General features: G+C 51.2%; 1 protein-coding gene across 1 annotated transcript in view; it reads right to left on the bottom strand.

The window, feature by feature from the left end:
• DYNC2LI1 (dynein cytoplasmic 2 light intermediate chain 1) overlaps positions 1-18,999 on the bottom strand; it is a 151,014-nt gene that overhangs the window by 98,071 nt on the left and 33,944 nt on the right. The window contains exons 6-7 of the mRNA XM_075338013.1: positions 3,867-4,053; positions 1,326-1,394 (exon numbers count right to left, since the gene is read on the bottom strand). Coding sequence (XP_075194128.1) covers positions 1,326-1,394; positions 3,867-4,053 — 256 coding nt within the window. The remainder of the gene's footprint in view (positions 1-1,325; positions 1,395-3,866; positions 4,054-18,999) is intronic.

The following is an 18,999-nucleotide window of genomic DNA, read 5'->3' as shown; positions in this document are numbered from 1 at the left end:
CAGCCAGCGCCGATCAGTGTGATAAACGCTGAGAAAATGGCGCTGGGAGGAGGAGGGGGGGGCGGAGATTAGCCCAAGAGCGGGAAACCGGAGGGCTAAGGAGAGATGCAGGGGAGGGAAACATCTCCTCAGAGAGGAGTGTCCTCCCCTCTGCTGGATGGCCGGTTGGCGGCGCCACTCTATTCCCCTGCATGAATGACAAGCAGAGGAAGATGAAACCGAAACTAGGCCCAAACAGAAGCCGGGGCCTAGATTTTAACATGCGGCCGACGAGCAGGCACCTTCGGCGCGGTTCTCAGGGGAAACCCCCAGAACCGGCCGGAATTTACAGTAAAGATAAAAAAACATACTTTCCCCCTAATAAAAGTACCCGGGACCCCTGAAAAACGTCTCAATACTTAGCTTTTGAGACGCAGGGCCAGTCCCTGAGGGGGGGTTAAACGCTCCTTCCAGCAGGAACCAGACAGGGCTGCGGATGGAGACCGGTCTTCTGCAAGCAGAGAGGACCGTGACGGCTCCCACTTCAACCCAGAGGATGTGAAGGAGCGCGGCATGTGAAGGCTCCAGCCTTGTAAAGTCAACCTTAACAGCACCGCCGACACAGTGGGGTGAGAAGGGACATGCCGGGAGTCCAGACTGGACCCGCTTTTCTTCCAAATCTTTAAAATCAAAATAAAAATGAAAAAATCAGAGAATGCATGTGTGTGTGTGACCTCCTGAACACAAAGCATTGAACTGGTTAGATTGTCATCCAGGGGGTGTATATAGCCCGGAGGGAGGAGCTACACGTTTGAGTGTAGTACTTTGTGTGTCCTCCGGAGGCAGAAGCTATACACCCATGGTTTGGGTCTCCCATAAGGAACGATGAAGAAAAAAAAAGCCACAAGGGAGACTAGTTAGACAGGCAGATACTGGTGGGTTTTCACAGCCCACTGCAAGTAAGTGACAGATCTGTCTATGCGTATATAGCGAGACCCCTGCCGGGAGGGGAGATGCTGCTGTGGACCTGCCTGTCTGACTAGTCCCCCGTGTGACTCGGCCCCTGGTGGCTTTTTTTCAGCATGCTGCCAGTGACTGACAGATCTCTCCATGCGTGTATACGGAGACACCTGTCACTCAAGGGGAGAGGGCGGGGAGAAGCCGCCGAGGATGTGACTACCTGACTAGTCACCCGTGCCACTTGGTCACCGCAGCATTTAAGGGTCAAACATACCTGGCTGAAGTCATACAATGTCTGATACACGCCACCAGTGGCTCGGGAGCATTTGTCCGCTGTCATTTTCCCTTTAACAGGTTTGCTTTTTGGTAAAAATATAATTTCTTACCTGGAAAATATCATACTTGCTTCCAATGATTAATAAAGGCAATGGGAAGGGGTCAATCAATTCTCTGTCCTGTTTGGATGGGAAATGAGAAGTCTTAGTACAATTAAAGATTAGTGGAAAAGTAAGCGATAGCCAAAGAACATTAACAGAACTCTGTCAGTACAGAATGACTGTTCAAACCAAGCACAAGCGCTTGAGCATTATGGCGGCGCTGATCATTTACCTGCACCTTTCCATATACTGGTTCTCCATCTATCTCCTCCCTTCCCTGCCTCTATGAAGCCAGAGCTGTCAATCAAAGAAAAGGGGAAGAGAGGAGAATGAGGGAAAACAAGCAGGCGGGAAGGTGATTTAAATGATCAGCCCTGCCATGATGCATTAGCGCCTGTGCTTGGTTTGAACAGTCATCATGGGCTGACCTTTAATAAATTGAGTAAATTGCTTACCACAAAAACATGAGTGCTTTATTTAAGGAACCGCACCACACATGGATGTGTCTGATACTGCAGGTCAGCACCACACATGGATGTGTCTGATACTGCAGGCCAGCACCACACATGGATGTGTCTGCTGATACTGCAGGTCAGCACAACACATGGATGTATCTGATACTGCAGGTCAGCACAACACATGGATGTATCTGATACTGCAGGTCAGCACAACACATGGGTGTGTCTGATACTGCAGGTCAGCAACACACATGGATGTATCTGATACTGCAGGTCAGCACAACACATGGATGTGTCTGATACTGCAGGTCAGCAACACACATGGATGTATCTGATACTGCAGGTCAGCACAACACATGGATGTGTCTGATACTGCAGGTCAGCACAACACATGGGTGTGTCTGATACTGCAGGTCAGCAACACACATGGATGTATCTGATACTGCAGGTCAGCACAACACATGGATGTGTCTGATACTGCAGGTCAGCACCACACATGGATGTATCTGATACTGCAGGTCAGCACAACACATGGATGTGTCTGATACTGCAGGTCAGCACAACACATGGATGTGTCTGATACTGCAGGTCAGCACCACACATGGATGTATCTGATACTGCAGGTCAGCACCACACATGGATGTATCTGATACTGCAGGTCAGCACAACACATGGGTGTGTCTGATACTGCAGGTCAGCACAACACATGGGTGTGTCTGATACTGCAGGTCAGCACCACACATGGATGTATCTGATACTGCAGGTCAGCACAACACATGGATGTATCTGATACTGCAGGTCAGCACCACACATGGATGTGTCTGCTGATACTGCAGGTCAGCACAACACATGGATGTGTCTGATACTGCAGGTCAGCACCACACATGGATGTGTCTGATACTGCAGGTCAGCACCACACATGGATGTGTCTGATACTGCAGGTCAGCACAACACATGGATGTATCTGATACTGCAGGTCAGCACCACACATGGATGTGTCTGATACTGCAGGTCAGCACCACACATGGATATGTCTGATACTGCAGGTCAGCACCACACATGGATGTATCTGATACTGCAGGTCAGCACAACACATGGATGTATCTGATACTGCAGGTCAGCACAACACATGGATGTATCTGATACTGCAGGTCAGCACCACACATGGATGTGTCTGCTGATACTGCAGGTCAGCACAACACATGGATGTGTCTGATACTGCAGGTCAGCACCACACATGGATGTGTCTGATACTGCAGGTCAGCACAACACATGGATGTATCTGATACTGCAGGTGGTCAGCACCACACATGGATGTGTCTGATACTGCAGGTCAGCACCACACATGGATGTGTCTGATACTGCAGGTCAGCACCACACATGGATGTGTCTGATACTGCAGGTCAGCACCACACATGGATGTGTCTGATACTGCAGGTCAGCACCACACATGGATGTATCTGATACTGCAGGTCAGCAACACAGAAATGAATAAGGTCTAGATGCAATACCACTCACAACCTGTGGACAGGTGTGGTGCTTTTTTTTTTTTTTTTTAAGAAAGAAGCCATCATTTCTAATCCTGGACCAACTCTTCAATTAAATGGATCTGTGTGGATGCTATGGATAACATATAATATCTGAAAGAGGTGGTTTGACTTGATAATGTGTTGCCGCTGGAAGGTACCCTGACATCCGCCCCTTACTTGACGGCATCCTTGGCTCTACTTTTGACTGGCCAGCCTGGCTCGATTTCACAGTTATGGCGTAATGTCGCCCCAGACCAACTAATCAAGAGGAGATTGGTGAATGCTGGCAGGTAGGAGGATGCTCAACGGCCACAGATTATTGACGTGGAGACTGGGTCGGGTCCTACGAATCGATTTGCACCAACTCTACAGTATCTGGTCCATTTGTAGCATATCCACAGGATACGTCATTACTGTATAGTAGATGACAGGTCCAATAATGATAGCCTCATATATTATACACGTATATCATATCCTATGGCTATGTAACAGACGTAGAAGATGAGAATACGCCTTTAAGTCACGTAAATCTTTTTAATGACAGCCACATTCTGGACACCTACAGGATGGTTGTTGGCAACCGTCCTCCAAATGTTCTGCGTTATTTGATTAGCCGACTTGGAATTAGATTTCCCAATATCTGCGACAACTTTATCCACACGCTTCCTGGTGACCTGTAACAGGCTGTCCATTGTGTGCCACAGCTCGTTAGGCTTGGAGAGGTCGAGGACAAGTACTATAGAAAACGTCCTGTAAGATAACAAAGAAAAGTCATAGAAAAAGCAATAAAGACATTATATAATAAAACAATCGACAGACGTAAGAAGAAGCAACATTCCTCACTAAAATGTCAGAAAACATTCTGATTGCTGCTCCGGAGGGGACGACGCTGCTGAGAGGGGCTGCAGCGCCACCTACAGGCTGGGCTTCTTTACTGTCTATTTTTTCCTTGCGTTTTACTTTTATACAATTTACTTTACCATATAATGTAAGAAAAACAGGGAAAAAAATTCCAAGTGAGCTGAAAAGATGAAAATAAAAACACAATTCCGCTATATTTTTTTTTTTTGTTTTTATGACGCTCCTTATGCAGTAAAAAATGACCTGGTTATAAAATTTTTCCTGTTCAGTACAATTATAGTGATGATAATTTATTTTTATTGTTTTGTTGGTTTGTTTGTTTTTTTTACTTTAGTGCTGGGAAAAAAAATTGAAATGTGTAAAAAAAAAAAAAAAAAAAAATTAAAAAAAAGGGAATTTTGTTTACTTATTGTAAATTCCTTTTCTTCTAGCTCCTATTGGGAGACCCAGACAATTGGGTGTATAGCTTCTGCCTCCGGAGGCCACACAAAGTATTACACTTTAAAAGTGTAACCCCTCCCCTCTGCCTATACACCCTCCCGTGGACCATGGGCTCCTCAGTTTTGGTGCAAAAGCAGGAAGGAGAAAACTTATAAATTGGTCTAGGGTAAATTCAATCCGAAGGATGTTCGGAGAACTGAAAACCATGAACCAAAAGAACAATTCAACATGAACAACATGTGTACACAAAAGAACAACCAGCCCGAAGGGTACAGGGGCGGGTGCTGGGTCTCCCAATAGGAGCTAGAAGAAAAGGAATTTACGGTAAGTAAACAAAATTCCCTTCTTCTTTGTCGCTCCATTGGGAGACCCAGACAATTGGGACGTCCAAAAGCAGTCCCTGGGTGGGTAAAAGAATACCTCAATAAAAAGAGCCGAAAACGGCCCCCTCTTACAGGTGGGCAACCGCCGCCTGAAGGACTCGCCTACCTAGACTGGCGTCTGCCGAAGCATAGGTATGCACTAGATAGTGTTTCGTGAAAGTGTGCAGACTAGACCAGGTAGCTGCCTGACACACCTGCTGAGCCATAGCCCGGTGCCGCAATGCCCAGGACGCACCCACGGCTCTGGTAGAATGGGCTTTCAGCCCTGAAGGGAGCGGAAGCCCGGAAGAACGGTAGGCCTTGAGAATCGGTTCCTTGATCCACCGAGCCAAGGTTGACTTGGAGGCCTGAGAGCCCTTACGCTGGCCAGCGACAAGGACAAAGAGCGCATCTGAACGGCGCAGGGGCGCCGTGCGAGACACGTAGAGTCGGAGTGCTCTCACCAGATCTAATGAGTGCAAATCCTTTTCACACTGGTGAATTGGATTAGGGCAAAATGAAGGCAAGGAGATATCCTGATTGAGATGAAAAGGGGATACCACCTTAGGGAGAAATTCCGGGACAGGACGCAGAACTACCTTATCCTGGTGAAAAACCAGGAAGGGGGCTTTGCATGACAGCGCTGCCAGCTCAGACACTCTCCGAAGTGATGTGACTGCCACTAGGAAGGCCACCTTCTGCGAAAGACGTGAGAGAGAGACATCCCTCAGCGGCTCGAAAGGTGTTTTTTGTTTACATATTTTTTTTATTTTAAAATTTTGGTTCAAACAAAACAAATTGTTCACACAGTAAAACTTAACAACAATTAGTCAAATTACAATCTAAAGTTAAATTAACATTCAATTTTTGAAATAGAAAAAGTGGAGCACGGGAAAGGGGGAAAACAAAAAAAAAAAAAAAAAGAAAGGGGGGGGGAGAGGGAAAGGTTATATGATTAAAGTAAAAGGTAAACTAGAGTTATAGTAGAGTTTTGGCTGAAAATTTAAACTGAATCTCTTAACACATAAATTGCTAAACGTAACTATTAGAATAAAAAAGACGGAGAATATAATTAAATCATTTTTATAGCTAGTAGTTCCACTAACTCAAGGATTTAATATAATAAGATTGGGATTGAACTTCTTTGACCAAAGATTCCATCTCACCGAGTACTTATCATATAATCTATCTTTCAAAGCAAACTTAAATTCGTAAAGATTGTGAGAGGAAATTCTTTCTATTACTTCATGTATAGATGGAATATTAGTATTTCTCCAGTTGACAGCGAGATTTTTAATCACAATTAATTAATTTAATTAAGGTGGTTTTTGAAGAGCCGTTAGCACCCTGTTAAGATCCCAGGGTTCCAGCGGACGTTTGTAAGGTGGGACCATGTGGCAAACCCCCTGCAGGAACGTGCGGACCTGCGGAAGCCTGGCTAGACGTTTTTGAAAAAACACAGAGAGCGCCGATACTTGGCCCTTGAGAGAGCCGAGGGACAAACCCTTGTCCATTCCAGATTGAAGGAATGAAAGAAAAGTGGGTAAGGCAAACGGCCATGGAGGAAAACCGTTAACAGCGCACCATGATAGGAAGATTTGCCAAGACCTGTAATAGATCTTGGCGGACGTTGGCTTCCTGGCTTGTCTCATGGTGGCAATGACATCCTGAGATAACCCTGAAGACGCTAGGAGCCAGGACTCAGTGGCCACACAGTCAGGTTGAGGGCCACAGAATTCAGATGGAAAAACGGGCCTTGTGACAGCAAGTCTGGGCGGTCTGGAAGTGCCCACGGTTGACCCACTGTGAGATGCCACAGATCCGGATACCACGACCGCCTCGGCCAGTCTGGAGCGACGAGAATGGCGCGACGGCAGTCGGACCTGATCTTGCGTAGTACTCTGGGCAGCATCGCCAGAGGGGGAAACACATAAGGCAGTCGAAACTGCGACCAATCCTGGACTAACGCGTCCGCCGCCAGAGCACTGTGATCCTGAGACCGTGCCATGAAGGCCGGGACCTTGTTGTTGTGCCGTGACGCCATGAGATCGACGTCCGGCGTTCCCCAGCGGCGACAGATCTCTCGAAACACATCTGGGTGCAGAGACCATTCCCCCGCGTCCATGCCCTGACGACTGAGAAAATCTGCTTCCCAGTTTTCTACGCCGGGATGTAAACTGCGGAGATCGTGGAGGCTGTGGCTTCCACCCACTGCAGAATCCGCCTGACTTCCTGAAAGGCCTGACGACTGCGAGTGCCGCCTTGGTGGTTGATGTAGGCGACGGCAGTGGCGTTGTCCGACTGGATACGGATCTGCCTGCCCTCCAGCCACCGATGGAAAGCCAATAGGGCTAGATATACTGCCCTTATCTCCAGAATATTGATCTGAAGGGACGATTCTATCGGAGTCCAGGTTCCCTGAGCCCTGTGGTGGAGAAAAACCGCTCCCCAACCTGACAGGCTCGCGTCCGTGGTGACCACAGCCCAGGTTGGGGGTAGGAAGGATTTTCCCCACGACAGATGTGGGTAGGAGCCACCACTGAAGTGATGTTTTGGTTGCAAGGGAAAGAGACGTTCTTGTCGAGGGAAGCCGCACTCTTGTCCCATTTGCGGAGAATGTCCCATTGGAGTGGCCGTAGATGGAATTGCGCGAACGGCACTGCCTCTATAGCTGCCACCATCTTCCCCAGGAAGTGCATGAGGCGCCTTAAGGGGTGTGACTGACTCCGAAGAAGTGATTGCACCCCGGCCTGCAGAGAAAGCTGTTTGTTGCTCGGTAGCTTGACTAACGCTTGCTGGGTATGAAACTTCATCCCGAGGTAAGTCAGTGATTGGGTCGGTGTCAACTTGGATTTCGGGAAGTTGATGATCCACCCGAACTGCTGGAGAGTCGCCAGAGCGACGGTAAGGCTTTGTTGACACGCCACCCGAGAAGGGGCCCTGACTAGGAGATCGTCCAAGTAGGGGATCACCGAGTGGCCCTGAGAGTGCAGGACCGCCACGACGGAAGCCATGACTTTGGTGAAAACCCGTGGGGCTGTCGCCAGGCCGAAAGGCAATGCCACGAACTGAAGGTGTTCGTCCCCGATGGCGAAACGCAGGAAACGTTGATGTTCGGGTGCGATCGGTACATGGAGATAAGCATCCTTGATATCGATCGATGCTAGGAAGTCTCCTTGTGACATCGAGGCGATGACCGAGCGGAGAGATTCCATCCGAAACCGTCTGGTTCTCACATGTCTGTTGAGCTTGAGGTCCAGAACGGGACGGAATGACCCATCCTTTTTTGGCACCACGAACAAGTTGGAGTAAAATCCGCGACAACATTCCTGAAGGGGAACGGGGATCACAACTCCTTCTATCTTTAGAGCATCCACTGCCTGAAAAAGTGCGTCGGCCTGATCGGGGGGCGGAGAGGTTCTGAAGAAACGAACCGCAGGACGAGAGCTGAACTCTATCCTGTAATCATGAGACAGAATGTCTCTCACCCATCGGTCTTGAACATGTGGCCACCAGGCGTCGCCAAAGCGGGAGAGCCTGCCACCGACCGAGGATGCGGCTAGGGGAGGCCGAGAGTCATGAGGAGGCAGTCTTGGAGGCAGTGCCTCCTGCGGCCTTTTGGGGGCGTGACTTGGACCGCCACGCCTAGGAGTTCCTCTGGCCTTTCTCCGGCCTGTTGGACGAAGAGGATTGGGGCTTGGCGGAGGGACGAAAGGACCGAAACCTCGATTGGATTTTTCTCTGCTGAGGTCTCTTAGGTTTGGACTGGGGTAAGGACGAGTCCTTTCCCTTGGATTCCTTAATAATATCATCCAATCGTTCGCCAAACAAACGGTCGCCAGAAAAAGGCAAACCAGTTAAGAACCTCTTGGAAGCCGAGTCTGCTTTTCATTCGCGCAGCCACATGGCCCTGCGGACTGCCACGGAGTTAGCAGATGCTACAGCCGTACGGCTAGTGGAGTCCAGGACGGCGTTCATGGCGTAGGACGAAAAGGCTGATGCCTGAGAGGTCAAAGACGAAACATGCAGAGCAGAATTCCGTGTGACAGCATTAATCTCAGACAGACATGCCGAGATTGCTTGGAGAGCCCACACAGCCGCAAAGGCCGGGGCGAAAGACGCGCCCGTGGCCTCATAGATGGACTTCACCAGAAGCTCTATCTGCCTGTCAGTGGCATCCTTCAGGGATGAGCCATCTGCAACAGACACAACGGACCTAGCAGCCAATCTGGAGACTGGAGGATCCACCTTGGGAGAGTGAGCCCAACCCTTAACGACTTCAGATGGAAAGGGGTAACGCGTGCGCGTACATTTGGGGAACCGAAACTGGTGTTTCTCCTGCTGAGACGCCGACTCCTCTACTGGAGGAGGCGGCGGTGAGAGATCCAACACCTGGTTGATGGACGAGATAAGATCATTTACTAAGGCGTCCCCCTCAGGTGTATCAAGGTTAAGGGCGAAGTCAGGGTCAGAGCCCTGAGCTCCCACGTCCGCCTCGTCTTCCTGAGAGTCCTCAAGCTGGGATCCCGAGCAGCGTGAGGAAGTCGGGGAAGAGTCCCAGCGAGACCGCTTAGCCGGTCTGGGACTGCGGTCCGGGCAGGAGTCCTCCGCCTGAGACCTAGGGGCCAACCTGGGAGCGCGCTGCGGCGTGGACCGAGAGGGGCCTGGAGGAGACAAGCTAACAGGGGCCGGGGCCTGTGGAAGGTCCGGTCTGGACTGCAATGCCTCAAGGAGTTTAGAAGACCATTTGTCCATAGACAGTGCAATGGATTGGGAAAGTGACAGAGAGTTTCTCAGCAAAAGAGGCCAACACCGGTGACTCTGTCCCTGCAGCCTGCTCAGGGGGAGCAGGGGGTCTACATGAGCCGAGGGGCCCACCAGTGCCCGAGGCTCCGGCTGAGCAAGCGAGGCAGGAGTCGAGCATTGCTCACAGTGAGGGTAGGTGGAACCCGCAGGTAACATAGCCCCACAAGAGGCCGCAAAAAAAACCTGTGCCTTAGTAGCTTTGCTCCTTGTGGACGACATGATGTTGTCTCCTAGGAGAGTGACCACTGAGGGTATATGGGAAAAGGGTATACAGCCTGACCGAACAGATATATATATCTATTATATATATATATATATATATATGTATCTATTCCGGCACCCTAGGGGGACCAGCACCGGGTGACCGGTGTGGCTTACCGACCGCTAACGAGCAGAGTGTGTCCTCCAGATTCCCTGTCGTGTATCCCCCGGAGCTACAGAGCTGCTTCACTGAGAAGCATCCACCGGCAGAATGCCAGAAAATGGCCGCCGGAGCTCTCAGGGGAGGAGTGGGGCCGAGGGCGGCGCCAGCAAAGAGCGGGAATCTGGGGTCCCCACAGTGGTCAGTGAGGGGGGAGGAAGACATGCAGGATGCTCCAGCCCTCACATCCGACGTCATGTCGGTAATCCCGCCCTTACCCCTGACAGGCAGGCCCGGGGCGGGATTTTCGCGACTAGGCCGCGGTGAAGCCGGGGACTAAATTTGAGGCCGCGCCCGACAAGCAGGGACGGTCGGCGCGGAAGTCCACCGGCCTCCTCAATTTCACAACTACCGCAGCTTCCGGGAAGAAGGTGCGCTCCCTGCACAGTCCCCTATGGGGACACAGAGTACCTTTAAGTTGCAGGGCCCGGTCCCTGAGGTTGAAGAGGCTCCGGTCCGGCAGGTTCCACCAGGGGCTGCGGATGGAGCACGGTCCCAGCAAATGGATGACCGCTCTGGATCCCACTTCTCCCAGAGCCGCATAAGGGATGGTGAAGGAGACGGCATGTGGCTCCAGCCTCCGTACCCGCAATGGGTACCTCAACCTTAACAACACCGCCGACATAGTGGGGTGAGAAGGGAACATGCCGGGGGCCCCGTGGGGGCCCTCTTTTCTTCCAACCGACATAACTAAGTATAAGAATGCATGAGTGGATGTGTGCCTCCTTCCACACAAAGCATAAAACTGAGGAGCCCGTGGTCCACGGGAGGGTGTATAGGCAGAGGGGAGGGGTTACACTTTTTAAAGTGTAATACTTTGTGTGGCCTCCGGAGGCAGAAGCTATACACCCAATTGTCTGGGTCTCCCAATGGAGCGACAAAGAAATAAAAATGTTTGGGTCGCCATTTTTTCATTTTTTTGTTGATTGACCTGTGTTTTTTGTGAGGTGAGCCGACGTTTTCATTGGGGTATATAATATCTTTTAATCATGTTTTATTGCATTTTTGTGGTGCAACAAAAAAACCCAAACACCTTTCAATTTGTTTTACAGCTTTTACCATGCGGCTTAAAAAAAACCAAGCAAATTATTATTTTTTTTTATTAATTTATTTTTAAAATGGGAAAAAAGGGGAGAAGGATGAAGGGAATTTTGTTTACTTACCGTAAATTCCTTTTCTTCTAGCTCCAATTGGGAGACCCAGACAATTGGGTGTATAGGTTATGCCTCCGGAGGCCGCACAAAGTATTACACTAAAAGTGTAAAGCCCCTCCCCTTCTGCCTATACACCCCCCGTGCTCCCACGGGCTCCTCAGTTTTGGTGCAAAAGCAAGAAGGAGGAAAAAAATTATAAACTGGTTTAAAGTAAATTCAATCCGAAGGAATATCGGAGAACTGAAACCATTCAACATGAACAACATGTGTACACAAAAAAACAGGGGCGGGTGCTGGGTCTCCCAATTGGAGCTAGAAGAAAAGGAATTTACGGTAAGTAAACAAAATTCCCTTCTTCTTTGTCGCTCCATTGGGAGACCCAGACAATTGGGACGTCCAAAAGCAGTCCCTGGGTGGGTAAATAATACCTCATAATAGAGCCGTAACGGCTCCGTCCTACAGGTGGGCAACCGCCGCCTGAAGGACTCGCCTACCTAGGCTGGCATCTGCCGAAGCATAGGTATGCACCTGATAGTGTTTCGTGAAAGTGTGCAGGCTCGACCAGGTAGCCGCCTGACACACCTGCTGAGCCGTAGCCTGGTGCCTCAAAGCCCAGGACGCACCCACGGCTCTGGTAGAATGGGCCTTCAGCCCTGAGGGAACCGGAAGCCCGGCAGAACGGTAAGCTTCGAGAATTGGTTCCTTGATCCACCGAGCCAGGGTTGATTTGGAAGCTTGTGTCCCTTTACGCTGGCCAGCGACAAGGACAAAGAGTGCATCCGAGCGGCGCAGGGGCACCGTACGAGAAATGTAGAGTCTGAGTGCTCTCACCAGATCTAACAAGTGCAAATCCTTTTCACATTGGTGAACTGGATGAGGACAAAAAGAGGGTAAGGAGGTATCCTGATTGAGATGAAAGGGGGATACCACCTTAGGGAGAAATTCCGGAACCGGACGCAGAACCACCTTGTCCTGGTGAAACACCAGGAGGGGGGCTTTGCATGACAGAGCTGCGAGCTCAGACACTCTCCAAAGTGAAGTGACTGCTACTAGGAAAACCACTTTCTGCAAAAGGCGTGCGAGAGAAATATCCCTCATTGGCTCGAACGGTGGTTTCTGAAGAACCATCAGCACTCTGTTCAGATCCCAGGGTTCCAACGGACGTTTGTAAGGAGGAACGATGTGACAAACCCCCTGCAGGAACGTGCGTACCTGTGGAAATCTGGCCAGGCGCTTCTGAAAAAAACACAGAGAGCGCAGAGACTTGTCCCTTAAGGGAGCCGAGTGACAAACCCTTTTCCAATCCGGACTGAAGAAGAAGGGAATTTTGTTTACTTACCGTAAATTCCTTTTCTTCTAGCTCCAATTGGGAGACCCAGACAATTGGGTGTATAGCTACTGCCTCCGGAGGCCACACAAAGTACTACACTTAAAAGTGTAAGGCCCCTCCCCTTCTGGCTATACACCCCCCGTGGGATCACGGGCTCCTCAGTTTTAGTGCAAAAGCAAGAAGGAGGAAAGCCAATAACTGTTTTAAATACAAATTCAACCCGAGAAACAACCTCGGAGAACTGAACTGTTCAACATGAACAACATGTGCACCCGAAAAAAACAAACTCCCTAAGAAAAACAGGGCGGGTGCTGGGTCTCCCAATTGGAGCTAGAAGAAAAGGAATTTACGGTAAGTAAACAAAATTCCCTTCTTCTTTGTCGCTCCTAATTGGGAGACCCAGACAATTGGGACGTCCAAAAGCAGTCCCTGGGTGGGTAAAAGAATACCTCGTGATAGGGCCGTCAAACAGCCCTTTCCTACAGGTGAGCCACCGCCGCCTGAAGGACTTGTCTACCTAGGCCGGCATCCGCCGAAGCGTAGGTATGCACCTGATAATGCTTGGTAAAAGTGTGCAGACTCGACCAGGTAGCCGCCTGGCACACCTGCTGAGCCGTAGCCTGGTGCCGTAATGCCCAGGACGCACCCACGGCTCTGGTAGAATGGGCCTTCAGTCCTGATGGAATCGGAAGCCCAGCAGAACGGTAGGTGTGAAGAATTGGTTCCTTGATCCAACGCGCAAGGGTGGATTTGGAAGCTTGCGACCCTTTACGCTGACCAGCGACAAGGACAAAGAGTGCATCCGAGCGGCGCAGAGGCGCCGTGCGGGAAATGTAGATCCTGAGTGCTCTCACCAGATCCAATAAATGCAAACCTTTTTCAAATTGGTGAACTGGATGCGGACACAAAGACGGTAAAGTGATATCTTGATTGAGATGAAAGGAAGATACCACCTTGGGAAGAAATTCTGGAATTGGACGCAGAACTACCTTGTCCTGGTGAAACACCAGGAATGGAGATCTGCATGATAACGCCGCCAGCTCGGACACTCTCCGAAGAGACGTGACCGCCACTAGAAAGGCCACTTTCTGTGAAAGACGAGAAAGGGAAACCTCCTTCATAGGCTCGAAAGGCGGCTTTTGGAGAGCAATTAGAACCTTGTTCAGGTCCCAGGGCTCCAATGGCCGCTTGTAAGGGGGGACGATATGACAAACCCCTTGCAGGAACGTGCGTACCTGAGGAAGTCGCGCCAGGCGTTTCTGAAAAAATACGGATAGCGCGGACACTTGACCCTTAAGGGAGCCAAGCGACAAACCTTTTTCCAACCCAGACTGCAGGAAGGAAAGAAAAGTAGGCAATGCAAAAGGCCAGGGAGAAACTCCCTGAGCAGAGCACCAAGATAGGAATATCCTCCACGTCCTGTGGTAGATCTTGGCGGAGGATGGCTTCCTAGCCTGTCTCATGGTGGCAACCACTTCATGAGATAAACCTGAGGCCGCTAGGATCCAGGACTCAATGGCCACACAGTCAGGTTCAGGGCCGCAGAATTCAGATGGAAAAACGGCCCTTGAGACAGCAAGTCTGGACGGTCTGGTAGTGCCCACGGATGGCCTACCGTGAGGTGCCACAGATCCGGGTACCACGACCTCCTTGGCCAGTCTGGAGCGACGAGAATGGCGCGGCGGCAGTCGGACCTGATTTTGCGGAGCACTCTGGGCAACAATGCCAGAGGTGGGAACACATACGGTAGCCGGAACTGCGACCAATCTTGAACTAAGGCGTCTGCCGCCAGAGCTCGGTGATCGTGAGACCGTGCCATGAAAACCGGGACCTTGTTGTTGTGCCGTGACGCCATCAGGTCGACGTCCGGCATCCCCCAGCGGCGACAGATCTCCTGAAACACGTCCGGGTGAAGAGACCATTCCCCTGCGTCCATGCCCTGGCGACTGAGAAAGTCTGCTTCCCAGTTTTCTACGCCTGGGATGTGAACTGCGGATATGGTGGATGCCGTGTCTTCCACCCACGTCAGAATCCGCCGGACTTCCTGGAAGGCTTGCCGACTGCGTGTTCCCCCTTGGTGGTTGATGTATGCCACCGCTGTGGAGTTGTCCGACTGAATTCGGATCTGCTTGCCTTCCAGCCACTGTTGGAAGGCTTGTAGGGCAAGATAGACTGCTCTGATCTCCAGAACATTGATCTGAAGGGTGGACTCTTTCCGAGTCCACGTACCTTGAGCCCTGTGGTGGAGAAACACTGCTCCCCACCCTGATAGACTCGCATCTGTCGTGACCACCGCCCAGGATGGGGGTAGGAACGACTTTCCTTTTGACAATGAGGTGGGAAGAAGCCACCACCGGAGAGATTCCTTGGCTGCCTGAGAGAGGGAGACCTCCCTGTCGAGGGACGTCGACTTCCCGTCCCATTGGCGGAGAATGTCCCATTGTAGTGGACGCAGATGAAACTGCGCAAAAGGAACTGCTTCCATTGCTGCTACCATCTTCCCTAGGAAGTGCATGAGGCGCCTCAAGGGGTGCGACTGGCCCTGAAGGAGAGATTGCACCCCTATCTGTAGCGAGCACTGTTTGTCCAGTGGAAGTTTCACTATCGCTGAGAGAGTATGAAACTCCATGCCAAGATATGTTAGTGATTGGGTCGGGGTTAGATTTGACTTTGAAAAGTTGATAATCCACCCGAAACTCTGGAGAGTCTTCAGTGCCACGTTCAGGCTGTGTTGGCATGCCTCCTGAGAGGGTGCCTTGATAAGTAGATCGTCCAAATACGGGATCACGGAGTGACCTTGCGAGTGCAGGACTGCTACTACTGCTGCCATGACCTTGGTGAAGACCCGAGGGGCTGTCGCCAGCCCGAAAGGTAGAGCTACGAACTGTAGGTGTTCGCTTCCTATAACGAAGCGTAGAAAACGCTGATGCTCTGGCGCAATTGGCACGTGGAGATAAGCATCCTTGATGCCTATTGATGCTAGGAAATCTCCTTGAGACATTGAGGCGATAACGGAGCGGAGAGATTCCATCCGGAACCTCCTGGTTTTTACGTGTTTGTTGAGCAGCTTTAGATCCAGGACGGGACGGAACGACCCGTCTTTCTTTGGCACCACAAACAAATTGGAGTAAAAACCGTGACCTTGTTCCTGAAGAGGAACAGAAGTCACCACTCCTTCCGCCTTTAGAGCGGACACCGCTTGTAGCAGAGCATCGGCTCGGTCGGGCGGTGGGGAAGTTCTGAAGAAGCGAGTTGGAGGACGAGAGCTGAACTCTATCCTGTACCCGTGAGACAGAATGTCTCTCACCCAACGGTCTTTGACCTGTGACAGCCAAATGTCGCCAAAGCGGGAGAGCCTGCCACCGACCAAGGATGCGGAGAGAGGAGGCTGAGAGTCATGAGGAAGCCGTCTTGGTAATGGTTCTTCCGGCTGGCTTTTTTGGGCGTGATTGAGTCCGCCAAGAATCTGAGCCCCTCTGATCCTTTTGAGTCCTTTTGGACGAGTAGAATTGGGACCTGCCTGAGCCTCGAAAGGATCGAAAACCAGACTGTCCCCTCCTCTGTTGGGGTTTGTTTTGTCTGGGCTGAGGTAAGGATGAATCCTTACCCTTGGAGTGTTTAATGATTTCATCCAAACGCTCACCAAACAATCGGTCACGAGAAAAAGGCAAACTGGTTAAGCACTTCTTGGAAGAAGAATCTGCCTTCCATTCTCTCAATCACAGGGCTCTGCGTAAAACCACAGAGTTGGCTGACGCCACCGCCGTACGGCTCGTAGAGTCTAGGACAGCATTAATCGCGTAAGACGCGAATGCAGACATTTGAGAGGTCAAGGGTGTCACCTGCGGAGCAGATGTACGTGTGACCGTGTCGACCTGTGTAAGCCCAGCTGAAATAGCTTGGAGTGCCCATACGGCTGCGAATGCTGGCGCCAACGACGCTCCAATAGCTTCATAGATGGATTTTAACCAGAGCTCCATCTGTCTGTCAGTGGCATCTTTAAGTGCCGCCCCATCTTCCACTGCAACTAGAGATCTGGCTGCAAGCCTGGAGATTGGAGGGTCCACCTTGGGACACTGTGTCCAGCCCTTGACCACGTCAGGGGGAAAAGGATAGCGTGTATCTTTAAGCCGTTTGGAAAAACGCTTATCTGGATAAGCGTGGTGTTTCTGGATTGCGTCTCTAAAGTCAGAGTGGTCCAGAAAAGTGCTTAATTTACGCTTGGGATACCTGAAATGGAATTTCTCCTGCTGTGAAGCTGCCTCCTCCGCAAGAGGAGCTGGTGGAGAAATATCTAACATCTTATTGATGGACGCTATAAGATCATTCACTATGGCGTCACCATCCGGGGTATCTAGATTGAGAGCGGCCCCAGCATCAGACTCCTGATCAGTTACATCCGCCTCATCACACAGAGAGTCGTCCCGCTGGGACCCTGACCAGTGTGATGAAGTTGAGGGTTGCTCATAGCGAGCCCGCTTAGGTTGTCTGGGACTGTCGTCCGAGTCAGAGCCGTCACCCTGGGGTGCATGTGACACCCCCGGAGCTAGGAAGTGGTCCAGCTGAGGGGGACAAGGTGGCAATGAATCAACAGTGCCCATGGTCTGAGTTACTGGTCTAGACTGCAATGTTTCAAGAATTTTAGACATAGTCATAGACAATCTGTCAGCAAAAGCTGCAAACTCCGTCCCTGTCACCTGGACAGCATTCACAAGTGGTTCTCCCTGGGTCACCTCTAGCAGCGGCCCCGGCTGAGCAATTGCCACAGGGGCCGAGCACTGCACACAATGGGGGTCAGTGGAACCTGCCGGTAGAGTAGCCCCACATGCGGTACAAGCAGCATAAAAAGTCCGTGCCTTGGCACTTTTGCTTTTTGCGGACGACATGCTGTTGTCTCCTTGAGAAATCTAAGGAGGGTATATAGCAGAAAATCACCAGCGACTGTACAGTGCAAAGTATTGCCAGCACAAATACAAAGTACACTATGGCACAAGTGGGGGAGAGCCCTTGAGGGCTGCTTACCGCCCGCTGAAAAGCGAGTGTGAGGTCGTAGAATCCCTTGTCTGAGTCTCCCCGTCTCCCCTCTGCAGCTCAGCATGCAGGCAGGAATGGCTGCCGGCGTCCTGTGAAGAGGGGCGGACCGTGGGCGTCACAAACAAAAAAGCGGGAAACTGTGTCCCACTGTGCCTAGTGTGAGGGCTGGAGTATGTAAAACAGACTCCAGCTCTTAGCGCTGCTGGTCTGTACAGCGTCCCGCCCTCCTCCTGACTGGCAGGTCTGGGGGCGGGAACGATACGAACTAGGCCGCAAAAGCCGGGGACTGTAGTAATCTAGCGCGGCCGTCATATATGCACGGCCAGCGCGGAAGTCCCCGGTGCACCACAAATCCCAGCCGCGACGCAGTAAAAACTGACCCCCGCGGCCGGAACGGCCGATCGTACTAAGTCACCTCACTCAGCAGAGCTGTAGTGAGTAACGGCACAAGCGCAGCAGCGCTGTTTACCCCGGCGCACTAACACACCCAGCCATGCTGCAGTGTGCGTGCGATAAGCACGGGGACACGGAGTACCTTGATGGAGCAGGGTCCTTCCCTGAGGAAACTCCGCTCCGTATCCAGCAGATCCTCCAGGGGCTGTGGATGGAGCACGGCCTCAGTGCCCGGAGACCGGTAAAGTCCCACTTCACCCAGAGCCCTAATGGGGATGGGGAAGGAATCAGCATGTGGGCTCCAGCCTCCGTACCCGCAATGGGTACCTCAACCTTAACAAACACCGCCGACAGAAGGTGGGGTGAGAAGGGAGCATGTGGGGGCCCTCGTATGGGCCCTCTTTTCTTCCATCCGACATAGTCAGCAGCTGCTGCTGACTAAACAGTGGAGCTATGCGTGGATGTCTGGCCTCTTTCGCACAAAGCATAAAACTGAGGAGCCCGTGATCCCACGGGGGGGTGTATAGCCAGAAGGGGAGGGGCCTTACACTTTTAAGTGTAGTACTTTGTGTGGCCTCCGGAGGCAGTAGCTATACACCCAATTGTCTGGGTCTCCCAATTAGGAGCGACAAAGAAAGGACAGGAAAGTGGGCAAGGCAAATGGCCAGGGAGAAAAACCCCTAGCAGAGCACCATGACAGGAATATTTTCCACGTCCTGTGGTAGATCCTGGCGGACGTTGGTTTCCTAGCCTGTCTCATAGTGGCAATGACTTCCTGGGATAATCCTGAAGACGCTAAGATCCAGGATTCAATGGCCACACAGTCAGGTTGAGGGCCGCAGAATTCAGATGGAAAAACGGCCCTTGAGACAGCAAGTCTGGTCGGTCTGGTAG

Source organism: Anomaloglossus baeobatrachus, chromosome 3 (assembly GCF_048569485.1).
Source record: "Anomaloglossus baeobatrachus isolate aAnoBae1 chromosome 3, aAnoBae1.hap1, whole genome shotgun sequence".
NCBI classification, from domain to species: domain Eukaryota; kingdom Metazoa; phylum Chordata; class Amphibia; order Anura; family Aromobatidae; genus Anomaloglossus; species Anomaloglossus baeobatrachus.
Note: the sequence above shows the minus strand (reverse complement) of the source record. Positions and strands in the feature narration are given on the sequence as shown.